This window comes from Sebastes fasciatus, chromosome 16 (assembly GCF_043250625.1).
Source record: "Sebastes fasciatus isolate fSebFas1 chromosome 16, fSebFas1.pri, whole genome shotgun sequence".
Taxonomy (NCBI): domain Eukaryota; kingdom Metazoa; phylum Chordata; class Actinopteri; order Perciformes; family Sebastidae; genus Sebastes; species Sebastes fasciatus.
In genome coordinates, this window is record NC_133810.1 from 14,678,305 (window position 1) to 14,692,495 (window position 14,191).

A 14,191-nucleotide genomic window follows, 5' to 3' on the forward strand; every position below is an offset into this window, starting at 1 on the left:
ATATGAAATTTTTTCGACATACTATACTATGTTTTTATTTAACTTTTTCCGAAATGCTATACTATGACGTTCGTTTTTTTTAACTTTTTTTTACATACTATACTTTGACGTTTTTTTTACTTTTTCGACATGCTATACTATGACTTTTTTATTTTTTGAGTTCTGAATGAATTCAGTTCCCTCTTTTAAGCAGTGATCCAGTGATTGTGTCCAGGAAGTTTGTGAAGGGAGGAACAGAAGGCGTGTAGCGGTGATGCGCTGTTATTGACAAGGGTTCAGACTACGGAGCTTCTGTGTTATTCATTTATTATGTTCATTAAGTGTAGGAGCAAAGTAACCCTCGGCTACACAAGCTAAAACAAATGCTGCCAGTAGGCTATGTATTCTTACTGTTTAGGTTAGTTTGCCATGTATCTTACTTGTAAACTCGTCAGCTGGCTCAGACAAAGCAGCACCCTCCTCTTTTCTACCAGCGGTACCTGCAGGGAGTGGTTCACATCAGCAGAGGGAGGAGGAATGACTGATAATGACTGATGTCACTCAGTATTATTTACTTTATTCAAATTTTTTATTCCAGTGAGATAGCAGTTTATATAGTGACTTTGCTTTTATAAACATTACTACTGCTGCTGTAGAAAAAACATTTAGCATAGTTATATTTAAAATATATGTATAGCTAATATGCACACCAATATTTGTTTATTTATTGCAAGTCATATCATCATCGCATATCATGCAGGCCTAAAGCAAGCACACTCATGCACACCCCACGCTCCATATCACACGATTACAGACCAGTTCATTAAGTCTATCTGAATAATTTTCAAAGTGTAAATAGTGTTCAAAGTTAACAGGAGAAAAAAATGCGAAAGAGCAAAACATTGTGTTCTGTAAATGATTATACATTATGACAATAAAAAACTGTTCTTTAAAAATGTCTCTCTTCTGTCTTGTGTTTTCAGGTGTGAGAGGTGACCCTTTTGACACAGTCATGGAGTCACTGGATGCCCAGTTCTGTCTGTACATGGAGCCCCAATACCACTATGCTTAGCCAAAGAAGAAGCGACGGAATTACTTTGGTGGACGAAGACGGAGTATCCCGGAAATTATAGGAACAGACGCCGACATTACCCACTCGATCCACAACCAGCATCTCCATATCAGGTGAACAGCAAGACGAACTGTAAGACACCAGTGTTATGTTCTCGTTGCCAGGGGCCAGGCTGGTGTTCAAGGTCCCGTTGCCCTGTCTGAGGCTAACGCTGTCGACACCCGTTCCGTCATCCCCATCAGACGCCTGAGCAGAGAACTTCCACATCTCTAAGCTGCAGATATCAGAGCAGTTGGTCTCCAGGCTGAGCAGCTGGCACACCGGCTGAATGAAATCAGTCACCTATGAGAAGAAAAAGGTATCATACATTGTATTTTTCCACAAAGAATTGTATTAATAAATGGGATTTCTCAGTGGGAGTATTACCGTGTTAACGATGGAGAAACGCAGCACGATATAGTTTGTGTCTTCACCCCCCGGAGCCTCGGCCTCAATGGTCAGGGTGACGTCAGAACCAGACGGAGTGTTACGAGGTGCTGACATGGTCACTGTACCGTTAGTACTGTTTCCAGTTTCCACAAATAAACGGGTTGGAGATGTTGAGTCAAAACCTCGGCTGTTGGTGGCTCGGATGGTGAAGTTTCCCCCTACTCCACTGGTCGTCACAGTGAAGGGCACAGAGAATGGTGTTCCTGGTACCAAGATGGCATTTGAATCAGCCTAAATACAGGAGAAGTCAGACAAGAGCCAGCGTGTGTGGTGATGATTTAAGTGAACATTAACATTTTTAATTGTTGCATCTCTTCTCATGTGACAAGGTGATGGTCTGGGATGGATACTCACAGTAATAGTCAGATTAGAAGCTCTGAAGTTGGTGGGTGTCTGCCTTTGGAAGACTGTTGATGTTCTGGTGATGTCACCCTGTCCCTTAACCCGCACCACAAACGCCACTGACGGAATCCTGTTAACTTTAACTAAGAAGTTTCCGCTCCCCTGAGCCTCCACGACTCCTTTAATCTCCTCCGACCCCGACGATTCAACCAGAGCGACTTCTGTCAACGTGGCAGAGTCACTCCCCGTTAAAGACACCAACAAGCTACCGTTGACACCTTTTTAAAGAAAAAGGAAATTCGTCATGTTTGACTTGATGATGTTATGTTACATTAGCATATCATCAGATTCACATCTTAAGCCGTTTCCTTTACCAGCTCTGGGACGTGTGTCAAGAGCATCAAATCCTCCAAACGGGCCCTGTGACATCTCAACAAAGTCAAACAGGAAGTCAATGGGACTCTGACCTGCAAATTAAAAGTCATGAGAAAAGAAAAATCAAAAAGGGTAAGTGATCATACTAAAATATCCTGTTAGTTTTGAAGTATTTAGTCATACAGCAAAGTATTGGACAATTTGAGATCCAAAACAGTATTTTGCTCTAACATTCATTTTGTAATCACATTGAATCCATCATGGTTGTCTCACCTACGACCCTCAGCGAGTATGGATTAGTTGACGCCATTTTCATCTTCCACAGTCCAGTTATTTTTTTTAGCTTCAGAGTCTGGAAGTTTCCCACCGACTGGGATGCAGTGATCAATGATCCCGTTGTGTCGGTGCTTTGCTGAGATTCACCTTCAAAACAAAAAAAGTAGGAAACAGTTACAAGAATTTAATGTGACAGACTGATAATGACTTGATCGCCTCAAACATTTCTCACAAATGAGATGTGCTACATTTAGTTTTAAACATCAAAACATTTCTCACATTATATGGAAAAGACTATAACTGCAAACAAATGCTTGAATGAGTTCTTGGTAGCCATATCCATCACCAGACATCCTTTCTTACAAACCCTGTTGATTCCTGTAGCAATTAACATCTTCCTTAAAGATTTTGTCATTTGCCTTATAGTGCAACTTTTTAAAATCTCTTTAAGGCATATTATTCTATGACTTTTTTTAATGACATACAATATGAAATGTTTTTATGGCACATTATACTATCACTTTTTAATGACATGTTTATGACATTTTATTATATTTTTGTGACATACTATGACTTTCATTGGATTTTTTCCTGACATACTAGAATATTCCATTTGTGACATATTGTACTATTACATTTCTTATTACATTTTGATGACATACTATACTATGCCATTTTGTGGCATACTATACTATGACTTTTTCAGACATTTTTTATGTCATTCCATGTTATGACTTTTGCGACTTATACTATTACATTTTGTATGATATTTTTATGGCATACTATACTATGACATTTTTATTATACGTTTTATGACATACTATGGCATTTTATGACAACTTGCTATACTATGACTTTTTATGACATTTTAATTGGATACTATACAATGACTTATGGCATATAATACTATGGCTTTTTTTTATGATATTTTAATCGCATACTATACTATTATTGTGCCTTAACTTTAGTGTTCCTAAAGAGAGAGGATTTAAAAAGGCAGTATTACCTGTGGGGCTGGTGAGAGTGAAGTTGAAGGAGCGCCCAGTGATGTAAACCGTTGGGTTTATTACAGTGTCATCAACTCTAAAAGAGAAAGTATCCGTCTTTCCTGGGCTCCTGGCTGCCTGCAGAAGGGTCACCTAGGAGATTGACATTGAACAGCTGAAATCTTTGAACTGACCAAACTAACTAGTAGTGAGATCTTTGTGTGAGATTACCAGAGAAGAGTTGGAGGACTGCGCTATGATGCTGGTGGCCACAGGGAGCTCACTCTTTGCGACTTCAATAACCAGACCTCCCGAAGCCTGAGCCACGTCTCTGTACAGCTGGGCGTCTGCTTCGGATATCTTTTGTTGTTTCTGTTCAACGCTCCGTCCCCTACGATTGACTACCGTTGAGCCAGTAATCATGAAGATCACCTGGGAAAAAAGGGGGAATCAACCAAATCAGAAAGGCCTTTAGTAAACATTAATGTGAGTAAAAGTACCAAAACATGTTTATTGCTGTCATTTATCCCTGGTTTGTTATTACATTAACAAAACTGCTATGTTTTAGGGCTGCAAATAATGATTATCTGCTGATTATTTTCTCCATTAATCAGATTAGTCTATAAAATGTCAGAAAATAGTGAAAAATGCCCATCCCTTTCCAGAGCCCAAAGTGACGTCCATAGATGTTTTGTTTTGTCCAAAACTAAAAAAAATATTCAGTTTACAATCATAGAAGACCAATTAAACGAGCAAATAATCACATCTGAAAAGCTGGAACCAGACAATTTGGGCATTTTGTCTTAGAAAAAAATACTGTAAATGCAATGTGTGAAGTATGGGTACGAGTAGGTCTAGCGATGTCTTCTGTGATTGTGCTGCAAAATAAATTTCCCCACGGGGACGAATAAAGAATTTATCAATCTAAAATTGCATCCGATGAGTCTTCTGTTGATCAGCTAATGTATTAATCGAATTGTTGCAGCTCTACAATGTTTTGTCCGATTCAGAGGAATCAAACATAATCGGGTGTGCGTCACTGAAATAGTCTTAGTCCCACCCATAGTTGTGGCTACAGCCAATTACATACTGTTAGTGCACATCTGCAAGCCTGCTTCCAGCTTATAAAAAATGCACATCTCAAACATTACTGTCTTGTAATTGTGTTTTTATACAGTGGTAATTTTCTTAACAGAGATGTCATTCTGTTTCCTGCTCAGGGACTACAGATGGAAATTAGCTCATAGCTAACTCTGGTAAGAAGCTGTGTACTGTCCCTGTCAAATCAATAAATAAATAAACCAGCATTTTATACTGCACATAGAGAATCAATAACAAAACATGTGCAAAAAAACAATACATTTTCAAAACATATGTCCAAGAAATTCTCACAATCTCACAAGATAGATGTGTGCGATTGTATACTGACCATATATGAGTTCATACTTAGATACTCACCACTGACTGTGTCCGCTCTATGAGTGCGATCACTGTGCTTTTGAGGTTTTTGTCTTTAGCGGGTGCGTCCGTGAAGAGGAAGATCTCAGAATTTGAAGGAGCGGCGGCTAAAGCCAGCTGTATGAGGATGAGAAAGTAGAAAAACAAGGATTGTTTTAGTTAAAAATGTTATCACGTTAACAAACTTTTGGGGTCAGATCTTTTTTTTTTTTTTTTTGTTTAGTTCGCTTTATTTGACAAATCATTTTAAAAAGACACTTATATGGTTACACTATCAGTGTACATGCAGAGGTGAGTGGTAACGAGGTACATTTACTCTGACAAGTACGCCTACAATTTAGTCAAAAGTTACTTGAACAGAGTAGTTTTAATGCAGCATACTTGTTACTTCTTACTTGAGTAGATTTTAAGAGAAAAATCATTACTTTTACGGCGTTACATTTGGATGCGTTTTTATCGCACTTCTTTTATTTATTTTATACATTCATGATCCATTAAGAGGCAGGTGGTCGGCTGGTCCTAGATCTGCTGGTGCTCCATTATCCTACCGCAGCCACGCCTCCACAAGACTTCGTGCAAAGCAGCGCGGCTGAAGCTACAGCAGCAGTAATGTTAACGTTGTGGCTTTTAAATAGCGGTAGCAGCTAATATTTACAAACTAATTAATAGCGCACGGTGCAGCAGGCTCCGGGTGTGAACTCTGGTCTGCTGTCAGTACGTCAGAGAAGCGTGCTGACACTGAGCTGACGGAGCAGTAAGTGTGTCTGTTGATGTGCGTTGACTACTTTTACTTCTACTTGAGTACATACTTTGGCAAAGTAACAGTATTTTACTTAAGTACAGTTTTTGGCTACTCTTTCCACTGTACACACAGAGTTAAAAGAACATCAAGGATGACACAAAAAAAAGTCACATGACTTATTTCCGTTGCAGTCCGATGTTGTCGATGTCATACAGGTGTGTGCGTGAGCGTGAGTGTACCTGTACATGGAGAGAGTGGAGTACGGCATAGGCGGCATTAAAAAAAAGCAACAATATACAGAAAATATTCACATTAGACATTAACAGGCATTATTCTGATGACAGGCTTAAAGTACACACTTCCTATTATACTAAAACTTTTGAAGTAGTAACAACCACACATCACATCACAGCACCTGAAGACCTGAAAGACTCAGTTCCTGGTCGTCTCCTCCACCGGCTGCTGTAAGTGAATTAACGACAGTCTTGAAGACATTTGGGTCTGTAGTCTTTATCAGCGGCCCGAAATCTGGGGTTCAGGTGGAGACGAGAGAAAGAAAACACCTCAATGATGCTTGTTTTTACAACAACAACAACAAAATTTGTAGCATCCTGAAGATCCTACCTGGATCGTTGAAAGGTACGAGAATGTAAACTGCGGGCTCATCTTTTGTTCCCACGTCACTGTTGATTATAGAGGCAGTGACGGTCCTTACTGCTGCAATGTCATCACTCATGCTTTGTGTGGTGTCAATCACAAAACAAAGAGCTTTACTGGATCCTTTGGAGATTCCCATCATCCTGAGGGGACAAAGAGGGATGGATCAAACAAAGAGAAACAAACCTCCTTACAGTACATAACTCAAACATGCAGAATGGGTTTCATACTTGAGGAATGGTCTGTCACCAGCAGCCCCTCGTATGTCCTCCAGCAGCTGACTGGATGCAGCTATTGCCATGTTCGCTGCGGCAGTGTGGAGGTGTCCGTGGCTTGCGCTGAACGAGTCTTTGTTGATCCCACCTGTAGGTTCGATGGTGCTTGTTTGATCAACTCCTCCTCCGTGACTGCATTTTCCTTTGCAACAAATAGCATGAGAGGGAGATGTTAAATACACACCTGCATATCAGGATTTTCTGACGAGTATTCGACAGGTTACATATTTGAGTTTATGTTTATGGACCACTGTGTGCAACTCTTTAACTCTGTTTGTCGTTTTAAATATTGTGTAGCAATCAGTTAAAGTTTTCACTTAAAATATTATAAACATTTTAGGGCTGTCAAAGTTAATGCGATGTTAACGCTTTAGCGCAAACTCATTTCAACACCACTAATTTCTTTAACGCCTTAACTGCCATTGGGGCCGGCCGGTAATCAATCTCTGTAGCGTCGTTGTAGCGGGCTCAGTTTTAAAGCTAGAGGGATCCATTGGTACCAACCGTGTCATGCTAGCTTCTCACAAAGGAGGATTAATAACGCTCCAAACTTGCACAAAATTTTGGCGAGGAAAAACTGTCATGGCCATATTCAAAGGGGTCCCTTGACCTCTGACGTCAAGATATGTGAATGAAAATGGGTTCTATGGGTACCCACGAGTCTCCCCTTTACAGACATGACCACTTGAGTTTGCCATGTTATGATTTGAGCATATTTTTTATGCTAAATGCAGTACCTGTGAGGGTTTGTGGACAATATTTGTCATTGGTTTGTGGTGTTAATTGATTTCCAATAATAAATATATACATACATTTGCATATAGCGAGCATTTATGCCCACTCCCATGTTGACAAGAGTATTAAATACCTGACAAATCTCTCTTTAATGTATATTTTGAACAGATGTAAAATGTGCGATTAATCATGGACAATCATGCGATTAATCACGATTAAATATTTGAATCGATAGCCTTAAAACATTTTCAACATTAGTGGGTACATCTTTGAGCAAACTAGCATCCAATAACTGTGTAGGCAATCTAAAATAACTCCTTTAGTTGGGACTGAAAGCACCTTTAAAGCTAAAATCTTATGTAATGAAGTTATTAAATATTGTGTGAATAGCTGCTGTTTGTTTGAATCAGATTTTTACAAAACTGACAAAATGTACAACTATGAGCATGCTGTTGATGCGGCCAACACTGTTTTGCAAGACGGGCTTCACTAGATATAACTTTGCGGTTTTGGTGCTTCCGTGTAGTTTGTGTTGGAGTCTTGTCTGAACAGCGTAGCCACACGCGAGCGCGCATGGGACACCGACCTGGATTGATTTATACGTGTAAGAAGTTACAAACAGTCCCTTTGAGCAACGTGTATCTGAAACATTGTTAAAAGGTCATATTATGAACTGCTGTCATGATCTTTGCAATGTTGTTACACAACAGAGGCCTGTACTACGGAGCGGGCTCAAAACACCCAGGGTATCTTCTCTTTATCTGGCTTAACTAACCCCAACAAACGAGATCCCGCTAAGCGGTCCTACTGTACGACGGTGGTTATCAACTCTGTAAATCAGCCCATGGTTTCTCAATCTGGATATGAGTGCATTCACATGAAAGGGTTGGTATTTGCAGCATCTGACCAAACACAGACATGGACAAGTCTACTGTCAGCAGAGTGTCATATTTTACAAACTATAATATTAGACAAATATGAGGAAGTGAAACACATAATCCAGACTAATAGTAGGAAGGACAGCTGGCAAAAGAAAAAACTGCCGATGTGTGAATGCGTAAATTAACAGCTTTATTAATTTAGCGGAATCCACAAAAGTCAGATATAGTCGTTTAGATGGCGCAGTGATATTATAATAAGCTTTCATGATATGATGGATGAATAGATTAGACTTCATTTTGCCCTTTGGGAAGGATGTGGTGAGTATGACTATTTCAGCCTTCTTTCAGCTGCATGTACTCAACTCCGGCGGTGTGATATTGACTCAAGAGCAAGTAAAAATATAAATATGAAAACATAATTCAAAGTGGTAATCACCCACAGCATACAGCCAGCCATCCTTCCTGCATTTGTCAGTTTAAACTGTGTTGTTTTTAGACTGGATTATGACTGGAACTTCTTTGTCCTTGTGTGATATTATCATACGATCCGCGCACAGATCTTTGATTGGTCAGTAGGCGGTGCTTTTATACGATTTGATCTCTCTTATCTCGAACATAACCTGCTCCGGAGCAGGTTAGGTGTTCAGCGCACGTTACCATGGCGATCTACCTCGGTAAGGAGTGAACCACCGTCGTGAGACGCGCAGTTAACCCTGAAGTTACCTCGCTAACCCCAAATCCTGCTTCGTTGTATAGGCATCAGGATTTGCTGATGAGTCAACTACTGTACCATTAAAAAGGAAATCTTGAAGTAGACCACAAAGTGGAAACCTCAGGAAAAAATCTCAAGAATACAGTATATCTGCATGTTCATGTGAACCATTTTTGTAAGACTGTTTGATTTAACTTCTTAAACGTATTAACTGACTACTAGTTATAATCCTGAGAGTAATGCTGTGGCATTAATGGATGAATGAAATGAATCACTAACCTCTTGGTTTGGTTGAGACTATAGGCACAATACCAAAATATCCAGAGGTCAGGACCTTCCCCTCTATGATGTCCTCCAAGATGTTGTTCCTGCAGTCGTCCCCATCACAGTTGCGACACGTCGCTCTGCTTACATCTGTGAAGTTAATAATATTTTTAGTTAGCAAATAATTAGTTATAATTAGTTAAATAGTTTCTGTGAAATAATTTCTCTACAATCACACCCAAACTGCATTCCTCTTCGGCGTTGTTATCTGTTTGCTAACACAGACGGACGTCACATCTCACAATCTCTTTACCTGCTACGTTACCAATGCTGACGTCTGATCTTATCAGGTTGGGGTTTGGGAGTGTGTTCCCGACCTCCAGCCAGTTACTATGACTGTAGAAGTCCTTCAAGTAGACAGAAGAAGATGAGGGTTAATAATCCATCGAGTTACTTTGAATCTTTTAAAACAGTTTTTTTTTAAATAATGAGAAATACCTGTAAAGGATGGAAAATCTCTCCTATTTTCTGTCTCGCTGCCTCGTAGTTTTCTTGCTTGTTGCTTGCTTTGACGGCCAGTATTCCCTCAGTGATGATTTTCCTTCCTTGATCAAACATTTCTTCATCAAAGTGGAAGCTTGCATTGAGGGCATGACGGATATCCACCCGTACATTCCTCAGTATGATGAATTGAATGGCTTGGCGGTAACTCTTGGACGACTGTGGTGCACCACAGGCCACAGCAACAGTCTCTGCAGTGAAAGGCTGCGGCTAAACGCACAGACAAGAGTCAAATCATAATAGCATTACTAAAAGATTACATAACATAACTCATTTCTAGTAAAAACAACTTTTTAATGAAGGGAATTCTTACAGGAGGAGTGAAGTCTGTCCCTTCAGCTTGGGCCAGAGCACGGCAAACCTGCACAGTGACATTAAGAATCGCACTCTCGGTGATTTCCAGGTGACTCAGAGAATCTCCTGGCAATATCCCAAAACCATGAGCTCCAGTGTGCAGGAGCAGGAGACACAACGCAGTCAACCCTGAAGACATCACCTCCCCACCTGTCCAATAGTCTGATAGAAGATAGAAGATAGAAACACATTTATTCAACCTCATTTATAATATATTCTTTATTTAGTCTCAAACAAAGGTGCTCTCGACGTTTCCTGAAGTCAAATGAATTATTAAAGGTTTGTCAATAGTCCCAGTTGCTGCAGCCAAGGAAGTGTAATTGTGTTTATGTTTGTTTTATAACTGAGTTGGGTTTAAAAGGAATGTTGTCAGCAAGGAAATAGATGTTTACTAGATATGATCATAACCTCATCTGTCAGCATTTGCTAATAAACTAGAATGCCAGTAATGCTGTAGAGCTTGAACTCTAAAAATATGACGCAGTGAAGCACCTTTATTCCAATGACACAAACACTCGCCTCGATACAACAACCTACTTTATGTAACAAACTTAATTTGTGATTGCACACAGCCTTTCCCATATAGCTCTAGCGCTCAGTCTTCTCTCCAAATGCTCACAATAGCAGATTTTTATCTGTTTAATTCACCTTCAAATCTTCAGTCATTTATTTCAGCCTAAAGATTTAAATCTGTATTAACTCTCTCTTTATTTTATTTCTCGTGTATCACAACTGACTAAAAATCCTACAAAAAAAACCTCAAACTCTTGCTTTGGTAGCATTTTTCTTAAATATTTTCGTATTGTGTTACAACTTTTAGACCAGAAAACATGAATTTTTGTAGAGGATATGTACTGCAGAAGAGTATATAGTCTGCACAATGTAATAAAAAATGTATGTTTACTTTTACATTATTTGTAAAGATGAGTTAAAAGAGTACCATACCTTATGTCTTGCTGTCCTGTCGCCTGACACTTTGTCATTATTTTGTCAGCACCTGCTCTGCAATGCTTCACGGCCGGGGTGGGGTCAAGCAGGACTGGTTCAACCTGTTGCTTAGGTCTGTTTAATAATGAAGGAAAGATGATACCAAACTGATGGCACGTAAGCACTGTCACTCTGTCACTCATCTTTTTTCCATTTTACTTCATTTTTTTATTTTATCACAAGTTATTTTTTGCTAAAATGTGTAATAATCTATAGGACTTCTGTAAAGATCATTTTTCAGAATCATTGGCTAAACAGTAATTATGGAGTCTGTTGAGTATTAAATCAACTTCTGATAAACCTGAACTAGACCTGGCAAAGACTGAATATATTTTTTAATAATCTGAAAAAGTTCTTTACCTAATACAATTATTCTGATATTATTATTTATTTGCAAAGGTCTCTTTTCCAGTCAGGTTTGTGTCTGCTGCGTACACAGGTGTACAGCTTTTATTTTTGTGTGGGTGTGACTGATACAAAACTTTCAGGTTGTGGACATGTCTTTTGGACGACATCCTGCATTCTTCAGGAGCTGAAAAAAATGCAGACTGACAGGAGTTAAAGTAAAACTAAAGCACACACTGACACTAATCAAGTCAGACACTGCAGGCAGATACTGTTCAGATGTAAATTGTGTAGTTCATTAGAGTTTACTGATGAAAGAAGCAAACCACAGACAAAGTCTGTGTTATCCTTCATGATCAGAGTGACATCACAGCTGCGTGACAGCGACTCATTTCCTCTATTACCACACGTAGACTGACGGCATCTGGTATTTGTGATACATACAACATGATTGATAAGCTCCCTTTGAGCTGTAAGTACAGAGAACAATACTTTCTCTCAACTATCTTACAATGCAACTCACTTGAATGTGACTTTTTCCACCCAATTCGACTGTTATCAGGCCATTAAATAGGAGTTATCAGTCGCTAGAAAGCACCATAGCTGTGGGTCATTAGGGGCCTACTACACCTACTGAAGGAATCGTTACGTTTTGAACACAAACAAAAAACACTTAGGAGCAACCGGGATGCAAACTCTGGTCTCCTGGGTGAAAACTTTCAGTAATCTGCCATGTGAATAGATGATAAAACCTACTAGTGGGTGTAGTAGGCCAATATTGACCCACATCTATGAAGCTTATAGCGACTGTTAAAGCCTATTTAATAGCCTGACAAAAGTCTAATCAGCTGGATTTCAGCACCAACATTTCAGTGGTCTACGTTATCCAAAATGATCACGGCTTGGCTTGGGTGGGTGATGCATTATCCCACCTCTTACAGCACTACTTCCACTACTATACAAAGTGAAAGACAATTTTGATGTCAACTTAGTTTTGTATTTTTTTTATAAAATGCAGATGGAGTTACTTTAAAGGGTAATATTACTTTAAAGTTCTACTCAGTCTGTGGAAACAGCTATATAATGTTGTCTGTGGCTCTGAAGAGAGCTTTCCAAAGTTTTAAAAAAACAACCCAGACGACATCATTAGCTTAGTTTGGGTTTGGGATTTTACATTTTCAACAGAAAGCCATTGTTACAAAATCGAGGTGTGTGGTTTGAAAGAAGAGGGCATTTAGGAGGCAGGTGGGGTCATATGCTGCGTTCCAGACAACTCTGAACTGAAATTCCCGACCTCCCGACCCTAGAGAAAGTACAATGGAATGTCACTCAATGTCATTCCTACTTGTGAACTCGGGTCAAATCAGTCTACCTCGACTTCACAAAGAAGCAGTTGTCTGACGTCACACAACAATGGAAGCGCACATTGTCAACTATTGTAAACCATCAACTAAAAGGCAGCGTTAAGTATATTTGCCTGTATTTAATCAAAATAATACACACCATCATATAGTAAAACCTGTTCTGCATGTAAATCGATGTCAAAATATGTCGCCATGTTATTAGGTAGCTGGTTACAGTAAACTCTCTGAAAGTTATCCTAGTCTCTGCTGCACAAACGTTATTTGGAAAAATGTAAAAAAAAAAAAAAGGCCATCTCCGCTGCTCAAATACTAAATCCTAGGATTGCCCCTTTAAATTAAACATAATAGTTAAAAAAATTTGGGAAACACATTTACTCACTTTCTGGCAGAGAGTTACAAAAGAAGAGCGATACCACGTTCATGTCTGTGTTTTAAATATAAGACTATAGCTGGCAGCTGGTTAGCATAAAGACTGGACTTCTGTTTTATAGGTTATGTGCTGGACTATTTCTTGGCTGAGAACATAATGCAGTTACTTTGGGTCTTTCTTGTCCAATCAACAATAGGTTTGAGAGAAAACCTTTCCACACTGTAACCAAAAAATGTTGTATTGCAAGTAAAATAAAAATTGTGATTAAAAATTTATTAATGCAAATCCAAAAGTTTTGTTTGCAAATCCACAAGTTTTGTTTGATGTTGAGCTGAATCTAAAGTCTGATCTTGACCGCACAGCTGAGGTACGTGGTTTGTTCACTATAAGTAAATGTATAGCCCACAAATCTATCTTCTTATCTTGTTAGTTTCTTATTCTGTCAATAAGAAGACACAACAAGGTTGACATTATTCATCATTACAATAAATAATTAGTTCTGCGTTATTATAAAAAATATATAAGATGCATTTCTAGGGGGGTCCAGTGAGCCCCCTGAAACAACGCAAACTGCGCCTGTGCTCCCTATTCCACACTTTATACGATATGACATCACAAGTTTGAGTTTTAGCACTCTGGTTTTTGGATTTGGGAGAGAGTTGCTCATGTTTACTAATTTTTTTTGAACTGCCTTAGACCACAGGAATAACATTGTATGAATTTTGAAAATGGGCGTAGTTCCCCTTTAATTAGTGAGCTTCAGTTGCTAGGCAGATTTTGTTACAATTGGACAGAGCCAGGCTAGCTGTTCCCTCAGTTTCCAGTCTTTATGCTAAGCTAAGCGGCCGCTTGCTGTAGCTTCATATATTTAACAGAGAGATATGACAGCGGTATCAATGTTCCCGTGTAGCTCTTCTCCAGAAGCTTTAGAGAATGATAAGTGACACACTTACAAGAGATGGATGTT

The 14,191-nt window shown here is 39.1% G+C and overlaps 1 protein-coding gene across 2 annotated transcripts; it reads right to left on the minus strand.

The window, feature by feature from the left end:
• Positions 1-542: 542 nt before the first annotated feature.
• Positions 543-12,192, minus strand: LOC141753392 (von Willebrand factor A domain-containing protein 7-like). 2 transcript variants are annotated; one of them, XM_074612025.1, is made up of 17 exons: positions 11,506-12,192; positions 11,104-11,220; positions 10,118-10,320; positions 9,742-10,014; positions 9,557-9,650; positions 9,259-9,393; positions 6,607-6,793; positions 6,344-6,519; positions 6,135-6,247; positions 4,978-5,094; positions 3,751-3,951; positions 3,540-3,672; positions 2,531-2,680; positions 2,257-2,349; positions 1,895-2,160; positions 1,478-1,771; positions 543-1,393 (listed from the first exon to the last, which is right to left on the minus strand). In XM_074612025.1, the coding sequence occupies exons 3-17, from the start codon at positions 10,295-10,297 to the stop codon at positions 998-1,000; spliced, it is 2,808 nt and encodes a 935-aa protein (XP_074468126.1). In that variant the 5' UTR covers positions 10,298-10,320; positions 11,104-11,220; positions 11,506-12,192; the 3' UTR covers positions 543-997. The 2 variants fall into 2 exon arrangements, with proteins under 2 accessions (XP_074468126.1, XP_074468125.1); XM_074612024.1 differs by lacking the exon at positions 11,506-12,192 and having other exon boundaries at positions 11,104-11,366.
• Positions 12,193-14,191: the final 1,999 nt, after the last annotated feature.

Bases quoted from the DNA above. Each gene is read 5' to 3' on its own strand.
- LOC141753392 (XM_074612025.1), bottom strand. From the start codon at position 10,297: ATGTCTTCAGGGTTGACTGCGTTGTGTCTCCTGCTCCTGCACACTGGA. The intron at 10,015-10,117 runs GTAAGAATTCCC...CTGTGCGTTTAG, and splicing joins GGACAGACTTCACTCCTCCT to CCGCAGCCTTTCACTGCAGA. The intron at 3,673-3,750 runs GTAATCTCACAC...TCAATCTCCTAG, and splicing joins AGTCCTCCAACTCTTCTCTG to GTGACCCTTCTGCAGGCAGC.